Below are 15,364 nucleotides of genomic sequence, written 5' to 3' on the forward strand. Positions count from 1 at the left end.
CCTATTTGTCTCATAGGTTGCATCTAATCTTTTGTTTGTGAGAGCTCTTTAAAAGTGCAAAGTATAATTATTACTGTTTTTTAATTCTAGATCATATTATACATGTTGGGATTCGTAAGATTTCCTTCCATCAAGCAAATTAGAGATTAATATGTATTAAATTCTTTTCTAAGTTCACACTTTTGAAAAAGGATAGAGTTCGGAGGAATGGCTACTATTCTGATAGTTAACAATATTCAGTCTATCATTAAGCCACTTAAATCTCTTTATAACACGATATCTAAGCCTCAGAGGATGGATTGCTTACTTTAATCAAAATAAAATTCCAGGGGCACCTGGGTGGCTCAGTTGCTTAAGCGACTGCCTTCGGCTCGGGTCATGATCCTGGAGTCCCGGGATCGAGTCCCGCATCGAGTCCCGCATCGAGTCCCGCATCGGGCTCCCTGCTCAGCGGGGAGTCTGCTTCTCCCTCTGACTCTCCCCCCTCTCATGTGCTTTCTCTCTCTCTCTCTCTCAAATAAATAAATAAAATCTTAAAAAAAAAAAAATTCCAAAAGAAAAAAGAAGCTATTTTATGTAATAAACAGTTTAAGATTTTTACTTGAATGGGGGCAAAAGGAATGCACAGGAATGTCTCCTCTTTGTAATGACTTGAGTGCTAGAGTAAATAAAGCAATAGTTTTGCAGGATTTCCTTTCCTTTGGTGCCTGCAGTCCTTGGTCACCGCTTTGAAGAATGAAGAGGTCGACCAGACCAAGTAGTGGGCAGCAAAGCAAAGTTTATTGATAGTAAAGGGATAGTACAGAACTCCGGAAGAGAGAGGGGACCTGAGAGGGCTGCCATCAGCTTTCTAAGTCTAGGGGTTTTTGTTTTGTTTTGTTTTGTTTTTTTAGATTTTATTTATCTATTTAACAGAGAGAGAGAGAGAGAGAGAGAGAGGGAGAGCAGGAACACAAGCAGGGGGAGTGGGAGAGGGAGAAGCAGGCTTCCCACCAAGCAGGGAGCCCGATGCGGGGCTTGATCCAAGGACCCTAGGATCATGACCTGAGCCGAAGGCAGATGCTTAACGACTGAGCCACCCAGGCGCCCCAGTCTAGGGGTTTTTAATGGGCTTGTTGGAGGGCTGTTTTAATCTGATTAACCCTCCCTACGCCTGTCATCCAACTAGGTTTTTGTCATCTATCTATCACGTGGGCAAGGGTGGAGGGCTCCTACCAGGGGATGTAAAATCCTTTTAAGGGTGGTTTCCTCTTAGGGCAGGGGCAGCTTGTCCGTGCACCCCTTTCTTCCACCTATCCTTCATCAATAGATTTCATGAGAAAAGGAAACTTGAGTGGATATTCCTAGATCTGTTTTCAGTGACAATGAGATTATTGAAACAAGTAAGAAAAAATGTCCCATCTCAGCTCCCTCCCCCCAACCTCTCCAGGAGTTTACATATAAATCCTAGGTTGGCCCTTTACTTCAGGGCTTCTATTCTGAATGCTTCATTCCCTTCTCTGATCTTGGTCATTTCTAGTGATCCTCTTCCTTGAAGGGAAGGGAAGGTTTCTGCAGGCTCAAGGTAGGGGGCTGGTTTATTTTGGCATGGGGCTGGATGTTGAGCCAGGGAGAAGAGGTCAAGAACAACTCCTAGCCCACTTAACTGGAAGAGTCAGGAGGCCTGGGCATTTGCTCTGCCAATGACCTTGAGTGAATCACTTGACACCCAGGCTTCCTGTCCCACAAATAGGAGGTTGCACTAAATAGCTTCCCGTGGTAAAAATCTGATCCTATAGGTGGCCCTAGCACTAGCAGTTCTAAACACAAGAGGTAAAGGGAAATATTAAAAGAAAAGAAATGGTGAGATATAAGAGGCTGGGAATAGAAAAGAAAAAGTTCTCGGTGAGGCTTAATGTGGATGCTAAGGAGTTGCCATCCCTGGGGTAAAAATGGATTGGTGGGGATGGAGATGAAAAGGCTTTACTTCTATTCACTTTTAGAATTTTAATCTCAACCATCATTTTGCCGGCAGAGTGCACACCTAATGCAGCCGAACTGCATGGCGCCGTGTCCTGTTCTTAATGATCTTGACTTAAGCCCATCGTTGTATAGTACCCTTTGGTTACAGAAAATTTCCAAGTAGATAAAGCAAGGTGACCTCTGTATTTTGTTCTCCTGTTAGGTTTCGTAGGGTTTTAGAAGGACAAGCAACCCCGCAGGAGTAAACGGGGAGGGCAAAAAACAGGATGAGGGATGCGGCAGGACTGGATGAGGAAGGCGGTCCGCGAAGCGCGCTGGGCGTTCCTGGGCGTCCCCGGACTCGGCGCGGGACGGGCGGGGTTGGCGCACGGACTGCATTTCCCAGGCTCCGCCGCCCCGCCTGGCCCCGCCCCCTCCGCCGCTGCGACCCCGCCCCCTCCACCCCACCCCACCCCGGGCTGCGCGGCGCGGCTGTGCTCGGCTCCGCTCGGCTCGGCGCCCGCCCGACTTCCCAGCGGCCCCGTGCGGCCCGGGCATGCCCAGTGCGGGCGCAGCGGCCCCGGCCCTGGGAGCGCCCGGGCGGGAGCTGGCGGCCGGGCGCGGAGGGTCCAATAGGAGCCGAGTGGGCCCGCGGTGGACGAGGGGCCGGGTGGGCCGGAGCCGCGGCGGCGGAGCGGCCGGGTAAGTGCAGACTGGCCGAGCCAGGCCACTGGCGCCGCGGCGGCTGGGGCCCTGCGAGGCCCTGCGAGGGCCCGAGCGCGGGGGTGCGTGGTTCCGGGCAGGGGCTTCGGGAGGGGAACCCTAGCAGGAAGGTTCTGGCCCGACTCGCAGCGCCGCGCGAGACGGCGCCCGAGGTGCGGCGCGTCTATGTTTAGCTCTGCGTGTGACCGGAGGTGAGCGTGCTCCGCACCTCGTGCACGGCTGGGTTCCTGGGGGGAAACTATGTTTCCGGTCGAAATTGGCAAGGAGCTACGGCGGAGACGGGTCCGAGCTGACCGGTGGACTTGAAGCCGTCTGTGGAGCCCTCGAGAGAAGCGAGGATGCTCACCCTTTCTGCACCTGGTGTGGGCTAGAACAGCTTCCTCCTTTCCGGACTTGGGTTTGGTGGCTTAGAAATGAAAGAACAGGATTGTGCCTCAGAAGATGCTTAACAAGCTCTAATGACTATTCGGCATCTAAAGGCCACCTGTATTTCTAGGTTCAAGAGAAGTTGCCCATGGGATGCTCGGGTTAAACAAACTCATTGCAAAGTTTGAGTAAAAGGAAGTCCCGACTGTTAGAATACCAGCGTTTTGAAGTTTGCAGTAGCCTTTCATTTGCTGTAATCTTGGGCAGGCATTTAACTTCGGAGACTCCAGTTCCTGCATCTGTAAAGTGATGAGAACCAGATGCATCCTATTTCCTTCCAACTCAATTGTAAAGTTCCCCCTGTGTGGTCTTAAATTGTGGCAAGTTCTATTTTTCTCCATGCCTCAGCTTTTTGTTAAACCGGGCAATTCATCAAGTATCCGTGAAGGAAGGCTGCTAGGGTCTCACTACAGAATTGAGTGACTTGTCCTTGGACGGCCGCTGTTGGTTAGTAGGTAACCTGCCCCTTGTACGTGCGGAAGCCAGGTGTTAATGGCCACGGTTCAGATAACCCAGCTGTTCTGCGGGACTAGGACTGCAGTGCTTCACGCTCTTTGTCAGTGTCCTGTGAGAAATCCAGACTCAGTGATTGGCTTCCTCAAACTCCCAAGCTAGCTCAGTCTTTAGTGGGATTGTGTTTATATAGAAGTTACTGTTTTTCTGTTACTACACCTATTCAAAAGACCTGTGAAGAATTTTAATATCCTTAATTTACAGAGGAGGAAGTAGCTGGTTAAGAATGAATCCGTGATAGTCTTCAGAAACTGGTATCCTGTACTGAATAGTTACTATTCACCTGACAGAGTTACCCTGTCACCCTGAGGTGTTTTTGTTTTTAAGTGGAGTATTCACAGAAGTTTCTGAACCCTAGAAACTTCTTTATCTGAAGTAATAGGATGTGACCCCAGGAGCAGATGGTATATACGGTGTTGTGCAAGTTGTCCAGGTACCTTCCTGCTGCAATATTCTCTGCTCTTCTGGTTCTGGGTGGCAGGAGTCCAGTTGGGTCAAGGTACAGTTTGAGGTGGTTATATGTGTGAGGGAAAATGTGCTTATGTTTTGAAATGGGAGTTGTATACAAGGTGCTTGTGAAACTCTGTCATAATTTTTGAAGCTAGGTTTCTCATTCACCTGAGAAATACCTAAAATGAGAAAGCTGTAGTGTTTTAAGGAATATTTATACACGGAACTTTTTTGACCTAATTTATATTCCACTGTTTCTTGCATGTTTATTAAAATTGTGTGTGTATATATGTATATATTTAAAGTGGAAAACATGGGGAGGCCTATTTGATAGTCTAGGTGGGCGATTTCACATTGTACCTTAAGCTTACTTGTGTGCCAAAGGACCCTGTGTGTGAAGTGCATATTTAGTCATTTTTGCCAGAACCTTCATCTTGCTCTTGTATTTTCATTCAAGTGTTTGAGGTTCTACATCAAGTATAACTACCGCTTACGAGGATACTGAAATGTAATTATCACTCCTTTCCAAATACGCAAGTATTTGGGATGTGTAGGAGGGATGGTTTGGGACATCAAGGCCCAGAGAGGAGACTCGTGGACTGAGAGCACATTTACCCCCACGTAAAAGTGGAAGAGTGGGAAGTGACTTAAAAATTGTATTGCTTTCAGGTTTCCGCATTAGTTCCCTGTGTTCCCATCTCTGGGAGTGCCCGAATCTGCTACACTCAGGTAGAGATGCAAGTATGTGGAAAAGTCCTTACGTAGAAATGTACGTGAAGTAACTTACCTGTAAGATACCTATTTGTTGCCCCATTATGCTCCATCCCTTTCTAGGTCCTTCATGATGAAAGATTTTGAGACGCTTCTTCCTCCTCTGTGTAGTTGGTAGTTCGGGTGGTGAAGAGATGGCTGACAGTGTCAAGACCTTTCTCCAGGACCTTGCCAGGGTGAGTACATCGTTGTGTCATCTCTTAATCTTTTTGCTGCAGGAACTGACTAGGAAATCCTTTAGGTTTTTTGGGAGGGCAATTTTTGTTATATTTGTTGGGTCCCTCACCTATAGGTTTTCATTCTCATCCATACTACTCAGGAGATTAAGTATTATCTTGCATCTTCCAGAAGCTTGGGAAAGCTGTCTAGTGAGTGTCTCTAGTATTGGAACCTTGGTTAGTTTGACTCCAGAGCCTTTTTTTCAAAAAAGTTTCTATTTTGGAATAATTTTAGACTTACAGAAAAGTTGCAAAATAGTACAAAGAGTTGCCCTATATCCTTCACCAGCATCAAGTTATTTTATGCAACCATGGTCCGCTGGCCAACATTAAACAATGAACATTGATAGAATACTATTACCTGATCTACTTTATTCCTATTTACATTACAGAACCTACTTTCTCCCCATTCTGCATGGTGCAGATGACGATGCTCTAGGAAAATGTCCCGTAAAGATCTGTTTAGGACTTAGTAACCCAAATTAACCAATAGCAGAAAATTCCATTATAGTGTGTGTCTGAGGTTTAATGCCCTGGTTGTAGCCCCTGTAGCTATATCCTTGGGAGCAGGGGGCTCCTTCCTCAGTGGGAATGCTTAAAAGTTTATTACCTTTGAGTAAAAGAGGGGGAATTGAAGGAGTATCTTAGAAGGGTCAAAGAGACTTCATGCAATGAGATCTACTTTTTTTTTTTTTTAAGATTTTTATTTATTTATTTGAGAGAGGGAAAGGGAGCATGAGCAGGGGGAGGGAGTAGAGGGAGAACCAGACTCCCCACTGAGCAGGGAGCCTGATATGGAGGCTCTAGGGGCTTGATCCCAGGACTCTGGGATCATGACCTGAGCCAAAGGCAGACACTTAACCAATTGTAAGCCACCCAGGCACCCTGAGATCTACTTTTAATAACTTTACCTCATCTTGCCATTCTTGTGCTATAAAATTTCAACCCTAGATCAGTTCTAAAATGCACTGTTAATGTTTGTCTGACCCAGTTAGACTAAGCATTCAGGGGTGGGAATCCTGTCATCGTCTTAGCACATACAAGGCCCTCAGCCCTTTGAACTTCGCTACCTTAAATATTTAAACAGTTTGTGGAAGATTTAGAAGTTAAAAGCAAGATAAATCTCTACTTGCAGATAAAAAGATCAAGTGCACACTGTGCCAATTTATGCTGTCAATGGTTAGTACATAACCACTTGGCGCATTCCCATTTTTCTGTATCCTGGCAGTTATCTCCAAAATTTGTTAGTAGCTAATAATAGGTAAAAATGCCATTTTTTAGTCCAGATTGGCCTTTGCTTCCAGAATGTTTTTTTTCCACCTATTCTTTGTGAGGTTGAATATCCCAGTGCTACCAATCCATTTTGGACATAAATCTGTTGTGGCACATATTTTAAACTATTTTTGTTGTTTTTTGGTTGTATACTTGTCCTGGTAGGCTACCCGTTTCTTGAGCGTTTTCATGTGACCAATGTCTAGCTCACTGAGGATGCTTAACATGAGGGTGGATGAATGGATGAATGAAGTTTTTGGAACTGGGTGATAGGCTATTCTGGGGTTTGTAGCACTAACTTTTACGCTATTGGAGCTCTTTCAATATGGTGGGCAAGTGCCTCTGTCACTGTCTTTATAGACTTAACAACCCTCTCCCCCTTCATACACTCCTTAAGGACATTCTTTCCTCTAGCTATACTACCATGTTGTTTCTGTCTTATGTGGCATGCTCTCATCCTCCAGCTCTTGCTGGATATGTTACAGTATTAATTTCTTTGTCCTTCCCTAACTGTGGTCCAGCCTCTGGTCCTTTCTAGAGACCAGTGTTTAATTTGTCCTTGTATCCCTGGAGTTTAGTAGTGATTTATACTATACTATACTCACTACTGAGGACCCTGGGATCAAGCCTGCATCGGGCTCCCTGCTCAGCCGGGAGCCTGTTTCTCCCTCTCCCTCTGCCACTTCTCCTGCTTGTGATCTCTTCTTCTCTGTCAAATTAAAAAAAAAAAAGGGATACGCATTCTGATACGGGAAAAAATGTGTATATATACATGTAAATAATAAGTTAATTTAGCACATTTATTATTGGTAAATCTGGAGAAAGGATATTTAGAAGTTCTATTCTTAGAACTGCTGTAAATTTTGAATTATATCAAGCTGTCAAGGCTCCCTTAAGCCCTGTGGCAAAATAAGTTCAGTGGTTTCCACTGTTACTTCACTTTATGTAACTTAGGGAAGTCTTCTCTGATCCATAATCCTTCCTCTTTAAAATAATACTTTAAAATACTTTAAAATAATACCCTTGTCTATAGGGAATCAAAGACTCCATCTGGGGAATTTGTACCATCTCAAAGCTAGATGCTCGGATTCAGCAAAAGAGAGAGGAGCAGCGTCGAAGAAGGGCAAGCAGTGTGCTGGCACAGAGGAGAGCCCAAAGTATAGAAAGGAAGCAAGAGAGGTAAGGAGTGGGGCTGATGTCAGGAAATGTCTGAGGGGGAGGGACTTCAGGAAGTGACTGGTCCTTAGTATAGAATTAAGATCCTATATAGTCACTTGGAATTTCAGTACCCCCTTGTTTGCTTTTTGCATTTTTGCATTTTTTTCCAAAAAATATTACAGGTGACTCTTCCACCCCCCGCCCCACATTGAATTAAACTAGGGTCTAGCAATCATGCTTGCTGAGAATGTCATGGTGTTTTAAAAGACAGAATGGTGAATTGAGAACCACACACACACACACACACACACACACACACACACACAAAGAAGAAAAACTGCTTCTCTAGAAATATTTTTAGACTTTTCTCATTGACACTAGGAGAACATTGGGAGAATAATAGGTGCTAGAAAAATAACAGTAACCAACAAAAGGTCTAAGGTGGGGAGTGACTGAATGATGATCTGGAAATAGCCTGTATATCTTACGAGCTAAATACATGTGGTCTTTTCCAGTGAGCCACGTATCGTTAGTAGAATTTTCCAGTGCTGCGCTTGGAATGGTGGAGTATTCTGGGTAAGTTCTTTTTCCTCAAATGCCAGGTGCCTTATTTTCAGGTTGTTGCTATGTTAATAGTTCTTGACTCTTGCCTTGAAACTGAGACAAGTAGTTTTCACGTGGTGATACATGCTCAAGACCATAACTGAGCAGTCTGTGCACCAGTGGTGATTTTATTCCCACACAAAGAACACTTGTATGTAAATGTCAGGGATAGCCCTAAATATACACTTTTATTTTTATTTTTTATTTTATTTTTTGAGAGAGAACACAAACAGGGAGGCAGAGGGAAAGGGAGAGAATCTCAAGCAGGCTCCGTGCCCAGCACAGAGCCCAGTGCGGGTCTCGATCCCATGACCCTGAGATCATGACCTGAGCCAAAATCAGGAGTCAGATGCTTAACCAACTGAGCCACCCAGGCGCCTCTACACTTTTATTTTAAAAAAAAATGACTATTTCACCAGTTTTAATGTTAAAAGAGTTCCTCTTGACATTGGACATTTTGGCTAAGAGCCACTATGGGAGATCAGAAGGGAAGGGCAGAAGGACAGGGGCATGGTTATCCTCTCATCTGGTCTTATCAATCTATTAGAATTGATTACTATTAAAACCCATACCAGAAAAAGTTACCTAGAGTTCATCAAGAGCCAACACAGACTTAAGAGAAGTTTAAGTACTTTGAAGAACAGGTAGTTAAATTTTTTTTTTTTTTTTTTTGACTTGGAATTCAATATAACTCAAGTTGTCTTGACCTAAACATTTCACAGATGTTTCCAGATGTTTAATAAAAGTATTACTACGTATTTAGTATGTACCTGTATTTTGGTCTGAACAATATTTGAAACGTTCATCTATGTCCCCAGGAGTCTCACTGTTTTCACAGGCAATGTCAGGTTTGTACCTTAGGGGAGTATTGGGAGATAGAAATAGCTCTCAGTTTTGGTGTCTCTTCAAGCTTCCTTGAAAAGTCACCTCTATCTGGAAAATAATGACACTGAAACTTGGAACTCTTGTTTTAAAGAAGAGCTTTTAATGTTTATTACTTCTTTCCTTTAGTTAAGTCTCCTCTTGTTTTATCGAGTGTTTATTCCTGTACTACAGTCGGTGACAGCCCAAATTATTGGTAAGTATATGCATTGCTGTGTGCCACCTGCCTGGGATGGGGGTGGGAGGTATTTCCCTGTCTCCCTCGCTTCGTGGAACACTACTGCGTACCAGGAGCTTTAGATGTTCTTAGCTCAAGCCTCTCAACCACCCTTTGAGTGGGTACTGTTACAGATAGCTTTTTTATGGGTGAGGAAATAGAAATTGGTTACTGAGGTTAAACCATTAGTAAGTGACAGAGCTGGGATTGAAACTCGGGTAGTTTCCTGCATAGCGTGTGCTGTTAGAGACCTCTCAGTCACCACCAGGTAAGCAGCACAGATGGCTCCTCTGAATGAGAGCTGTGACTAGAGGTGGGTGTGTGTCCGAAGAGGACAGTTGTCTGAAATCCGTATGGTGATGCGCTGGCAGGAAACATAGGTGGGGGGTGGGGGGAAGAGTGACCACCTAGGAGTTCCATGTTTGGTGTTTAAACTGACAACTCTTTTCCCCCCTTTTTTTAGGTGATCCATCACTACATGGAGATGTTTGGTCGTGGCTGGAATTCTTCCTTACGTCCATTTTCAGTGCTCTTTGGGTGCTCCCTCTGTTTGTGCTTAGCAAAGTTGTAAATGCCATTTGGTTTCAAGTAGGTCCATGGCAGAATGGAGTCTGGGTCCTGCAGCGTGATGGTTGATGGGTGGTGGGTTGATGGGTGGCAGGTTTTAGCCTGGTGGTCGGTGGCCATGCAGGGAATGATTTCATAGCCTTAACCTTTCTTGCTCATGCAGCCAGTGGGTGATCTTTGTGCGCTTGTAAAATGGAATTATTGTCTCAGGCCACAAAAGCCTCCCTTGGCCAGATGTCCAGGAGCTTTTCTCACCTGGCAGATCTAATGGTAGACCAGCGACCTTAGCTTTGGGGATGGGTGGTGAAGCCATCTTACTCATGTTTTGGTGAGCTACTTTCTCTGTTACAGGACATAGCTGACCTGGCATTTGAGGTATCAGGGAGGAAGCCTCATCCATTCCCTAGTGTCAGCAAAATAATTGCTGACATGCTCTTCAACCTTTTGCTGCAGGCTCTTTTCCTCATCCAGGTGAGACTGGCCTTCTGGGTACATGGGCAAGTTTTGAAAAAAGGTTCGTTAAAATGAGCTTCACAAAGACAGAGTATTGCATTTAAACTGGGGCAGATAAGCTTTATGGGAGGTAATGATTTTTAAATCATTTTTTCACAGAAACAACTAGAAAATTTAAAAAATTGTAAAATAATAAGCAACATGAATTGACCTCCTCTTCCCTGCCCATGGGCATTCTCCACTCTCCTGCTGTCGAGAAACGTGAGGAGCATCTATGAGGCTGTATTACAGAGGCAGAGGGGGATGACTCATAGTGGCGGGCGAAGAGTGTTCGGTCTTGAAGCTTTGGGATTCTGATTTCCCATATTTGTTCTTTAGGGGATGTTCGTGAGTCTCTTTCCCATCCACCTTGTTGGTCAGCTGGTTAGTCTTCTGCATATGTCCCTTCTCTACTCACTGTACTGCTTTGAATATCGTTGGTTCAATAAAGGTGAGTCCATCTAAAGAAACTCAGAAGTAGGAGGTCCAGTTTGGAAGTGCTGCTAAACGGACTTCTCGAGAACTGTTCAATACTTAGGCCCTTGGTAAACCATCTTTGGAAGGAAGCAGCCTCTTTGACAAGAGGGAATTTACACTTGGCTTAGGGGGTTTAATCCGTAACTTTGATGCCGGGGGACATGGCCATGTAACATTACCTTCATGGTGCTTAATGTGATGCAGCTCTGACTGAGCCATACAGTGGCATAAAGGAGCACGCATTTTCTTGAATTCGAGAAATCAATTTGATGTCAGTGCTTTCATATTCTTTGGGGGACGTTTTAAAGACCTTGGCATATTTGTCTGGTTGTCTATGGTTGGAAGAGGTTACTTGGTTTCTAGAGAATGGCTGCCTTTTTATTTGATACCTTACTTTGTTCGAGACTAATCATGACAAAGGATGCTGATGTTGTAATTCATAATTCCTAGCAGCTTTGAAGTTGTGATTATTGAATTGAAAAACTTCACACAGAAGCCTTATATCATTATTTGGACAATTCCAATTTATATGCTTTAACTGTTCCAAATGACAGATGTGTACCTAAAAACTCAAACCTCAAATAATTTATCTACCATATGTAGTCATTTGACTAAAAGGAAGTAAGCAATCTAATTATTAATTCTATTGGCTGTCTTGTTTTAGGAATTGAAATGCACCAGCGGTTGTCAAACATAGAAAGGAATTGGCCTTACTACTTTGGATTTGGCTTGCCCTTGGCTTTCCTCACAGCAATGCAGTCCTCATACATTATCAGGTAATTTGGCCAGAGGGACTTGATGGGGACTAGTAAAAATACTCAGTGTAGGGAGCATCTTCTGTATGCCTGGTTTTATGGTAGGCACTTATTTGGCCATCAGGAGGCCTGTAGACTTTTTCTCTTTGACAGATAGACATTTGTCAGCATTAAAATCTAGTCTGCATGATGCTAAATGCCATATTCTTTTATATTGCCTCCCGGAGCAGTGTTTACTGTAGCTAGTGCTTAGGAAAACAAAAAAAGTTTTTTTTTGAAGATGTGTTTGATAGATTAAGGTTTCATCAAGCCATGATGTTAGCTCTGGAGGCAAGGGAACTCTGGGTTTCTAATCTCTTCTCCAAAGTCATGGTTGTCATGAAGGTGTCTGTTTCTCTTCTGTTTACAGTGGCTGCCTCTTCTCCATCCTCTTTCCTCTATTTATTATCAGCGCCAATGAAGCAAAGACCCCTGGCAAAGCATAGTAAGTACTAGCCGGTATTAGCTAAAGTATAGTAAGCTGTGTCTCTGTATAAAGGATCGGGACTATAAGGTCACAATTATAGGAATGAGACTCTTTTTAAAAAAATAATCTCTTACAGTGTAGGAAAGCGTTAATATACACTATGATGAGAGAAGAACACTTTCGGAATATATCCCCCAATTTTCCGCAGGCACATATGCACCTATGTTTCAGAAAATGATGCTATTATACATATTCTTAAAATTTAAGTCACTGAGGGGTGCCTGGGTGGCTCAGTTGGTTAAGCGACTGCCTTCAGCTCAGGTCATGATCCTGGAGTCCCGGGATCGAGTCCCGCATCGGGCTCCCTGCTCAGCGGGGAGTCTGCTTCTCCCTCTGACCCTCCCCCGTCTCATGTGCTCTCTCTCTCCTCTCATCCTCTCTCTCAAATAAATAAATAAAATCTTTAAAAAAAAAAAAAATTTAAGTCACTGAGTATAAGGCACTGTAGACACCTGTAGTGAAACCCATTTTTGTAAGAATGGTCAACTTTTTATAGTGGATCATGTGATCTGGCTTACATGAGTTTATTGATAGTGATAGTAAAACAAAGTATTTTTTAATATTTTATTTATTTGAGCGAGAGTATGAGGGGGCCGGGCAGCAGAGGGAGAGGGAGAAGCAGACTCACCGCTGAGCAGGTTCCTCTGGGCTCGATCCCACGACCCTGAGATCATGACCTGAACCAAAGGCAGATGCTAAACTGACTGTGCCACCCGGGTGCCCCAAAACAAAATATTTTAAAATGAATCTTTAGCGGGGTGCCTGGGTGGTGCAGCCCAGTCAGTGTCTGACTTTTGATTTCGGTTCAGGTCATGATCTCAGGGTCGTGAGACCAGGCCCCATGTTGGGCTCCGTGCTGAGCGTGGAGCCCACTTGAAATTCTCTCTCCCTTTTTCTCTGACCTTCCCTCACCACTCGAGCACTCGTTCGTTTGTGCGTGCATGCTCTCTCTCTAAAAACAAATTTAAAAAACAAAATGAAGTGACTCTTTAGCAATAATAATAGCAATCCTAAAGTTTTACCATTTATTTTTTAATATATATATATTTTTTAATTTATTTATTTGACAGAGACACAGCGAGAGAGGGAACACAAGCAGGGGGAGTGGGAGAGGGAGAAGCAGGCTTCCTGCGGAGAAGGGAGCCCGATGTGGGGCTCGATCCCAGGACCCTGGGATCATGACCTGAGCCGAAGGCAGACGCTTAACGACTGAGCCACACAGGCGCCCCAAGTTTACCATTTTAAAAAAAGTTTAATCTTTGATCAATTTTGGTTGAGTCAGTGAGGATACATGTATTAGAAATTTCAGATCTATTTCAGGTGTTTGCTTACTCTTAACTACCCAGCAGTGCTTAGTGTAATGGCAGTCTCTGGTGTAATTGGCTTTCCCTTGAAACTCTTGAACATGAAGCACATATAGTATATCTTCAGACAGAGCTGGAGGTTTATAAACAGCCATAGAAAAGTACTTCTCCAATCAGAATTAATCTGAAATGTAACTTTATTTCCTCTGAGCCTTTATACTTCAAACGGTGATTCCATTGCACTCATGACAGCAGCTGGACCCAGCGCCTTCTTTAGTTGCTGCCTGTTAACCCGTGTGTCTAAAATCTGTATAGTACTTCCTTGATCAAATTTCAGTTGTCTTGTTTTCCCCTGTGTCATTTTAAGTTTAATGTAGTCAGGTAAGTTGTCAAGTAATTAAAACATTAAGTTTGATGAACTGGGGATTTAACAAGTCGGGTCTCTTGCCTTCCAGCCTTTTCCAGCTGCGCCTCTTCTCCTTGGTGGTTTTCTTAAGCAACAGACTTTTCCACAAGACGGTCTACCTGCAGTCCGCCCTGAGTAGCTCGACCTCTGCAGAGAAATTCCCTTCACCGCATCCGTCTCCTGCCAAACTGAAGGCTGCTGCAGGCCACTGAGTCGCCTGCCATCCGGAGGAGATGGGTGGGTTTGGAAGCAGGCTGTAGAAGCTCTTTTCCTCGTACCCTCCTCTGCCAGGGAAGGCAGGACCCGCTCTGCCAAGGGCCCTCTGCCTATTCCCGTCTGAGGAATTGGGACTTTTGTCTCTGGTGCGCTTAAGGCAGAAATCTTCCTGTCACCAGTGTGTGGATTTTTAACACCGGTGAGTCTGAATGGACCACAGGTTTTTCTGTAGCTCTTTTCTAGCACTTGCCAGCCCCCGTGCCTGGACTGATTGGAATACTATTTTTGTCCCTGTGCCATTGACCTTCCCAGCTCCCCGTCCTGCCTTCCACCACCCTCGGATGAATGGATTTTGTAATTCTAGCTGTTGTGTTTTGTGGACCTGTTAATTTGTGTTGTTTTTTTGTGAAGCACATGTATTGGATGTGGGAGAGAAAGGAGTATCTCACTTGCTCCCAGCCACTCCCTTCATAGCCATCACTGTCTAGTGTTTCTTGTAACTCAGGTTAGATTCGGGTCTCTCTGGCTCCACTGCAAAAAAACAAGTCTGAAGAGATGGGACAGGAGGAAAGACCTCACAGCCAGATCTGCTGGGTTTGGGGGAGTGATTTTCTTTCTTCCCCTTGAAGGGGAAGAAGCTTTTTCACTGGTACCTTTAAAGTTCCCCAGCTAAAGGGAGGTACCAGTTCTGGACAAGTGCCACTGCAACACCGAATGCTCAGAGACCCTGAACTTGGAACTCGGAAGGTCTGAAGTGTACTGCTGGCCACTGCTGGGTCTGTCTGGTATTTCAAAGGAATATTGGGTGCTGCAAATAGGAACTGAAGGGGTACACTTATTAAACCCATTAAGCCTGTGATTGGTTGGTGTTTTCCTGTCATTTTAAAGGGACTAAATATGGGGGGGGGGCAGATGTCAAAACACTTGTCCAATTTTAAAATGTCACAATTAAACGTGAGCTGGTTTCCGACAAGCGTGTAGTGGTTGAATTTTCAAAAATCATCACCTCGGGAAACGTTAAAAGGGTTAAGTGGAACCACGACTTTGCCTCAGACAATTTGGTTGTAGTTTTGGGAGATTAGTCCTGAAAAGTGTTCTGTGAGGAAGTGTGGATTATGGGATTATAACCATGTTTACATCTTATGATAGAATTGGGAATTGTTTTAAAGTCCCTATGTATGTCTCCTGTGTATTTATGAAGGGAGAGAGGTCCTTTCAGGTTTCAGTGTGTTGAACATTCGCATTAGGGAAGAGATTAGACATTTGGTTAACAGAAACCCTTATTTACAAGATGATAAGGATATAAAAATCCTTGCTGGAAGACCTACAAGCAAGTTCAAAGTACAGGTTTTAGAATAGTGGGCATCTTGGAAGTGGGTGTTGTTAGCAGCTTGTGCACAAGAAATTGCAAAAGACAGAGTTAAAATAAGATGTCGTTCCAGTATTC

At 44.2% G+C, this 15,364-nt stretch overlaps 1 protein-coding gene across 2 annotated transcripts; it reads left to right on the forward strand.

Annotated features, from left to right (window-relative positions):
- The first annotated feature begins 2,437 nt into the window (after window positions 1–2,437).
- On the forward strand, window positions 2,438–14,887 carry EI24 (EI24 autophagy associated transmembrane protein). Of its 2 annotated transcripts, none has more exons than XM_032426389.1 (11): window positions 2,438–2,643; window positions 4,888–5,000; window positions 7,348–7,493; window positions 7,988–8,048; window positions 9,087–9,153; window positions 9,638–9,762; window positions 10,093–10,212; window positions 10,573–10,684; window positions 11,375–11,486; window positions 11,875–11,949; window positions 13,751–14,887. In XM_032426389.1, the coding sequence occupies exons 2-11, from the start codon at window positions 4,959–4,961 to the stop codon at window positions 13,911–13,913; spliced, it is 1,023 nt and encodes a 340-aa protein (XP_032282280.1). In that variant the 5' UTR covers window positions 2,438–2,643; window positions 4,888–4,958; the 3' UTR covers window positions 13,914–14,887. The 2 variants fall into 2 exon arrangements, with proteins under 2 accessions (XP_032282280.1, XP_032282282.1); XM_032426391.1 differs by lacking the exon at window positions 2,438–2,643 and adding an exon at window positions 2,822–4,782.
- Window positions 14,888–15,364: the final 477 nt, after the last annotated feature.

The sequence above is a fragment of the Phoca vitulina genome, unplaced genomic scaffold (assembly GCF_004348235.1).
Source record: "Phoca vitulina isolate PV1807 unplaced genomic scaffold, GSC_HSeal_1.0 scaffold34, whole genome shotgun sequence".
Lineage (NCBI taxonomy): Eukaryota > Metazoa > Chordata > Mammalia > Carnivora > Phocidae > Phoca > Phoca vitulina.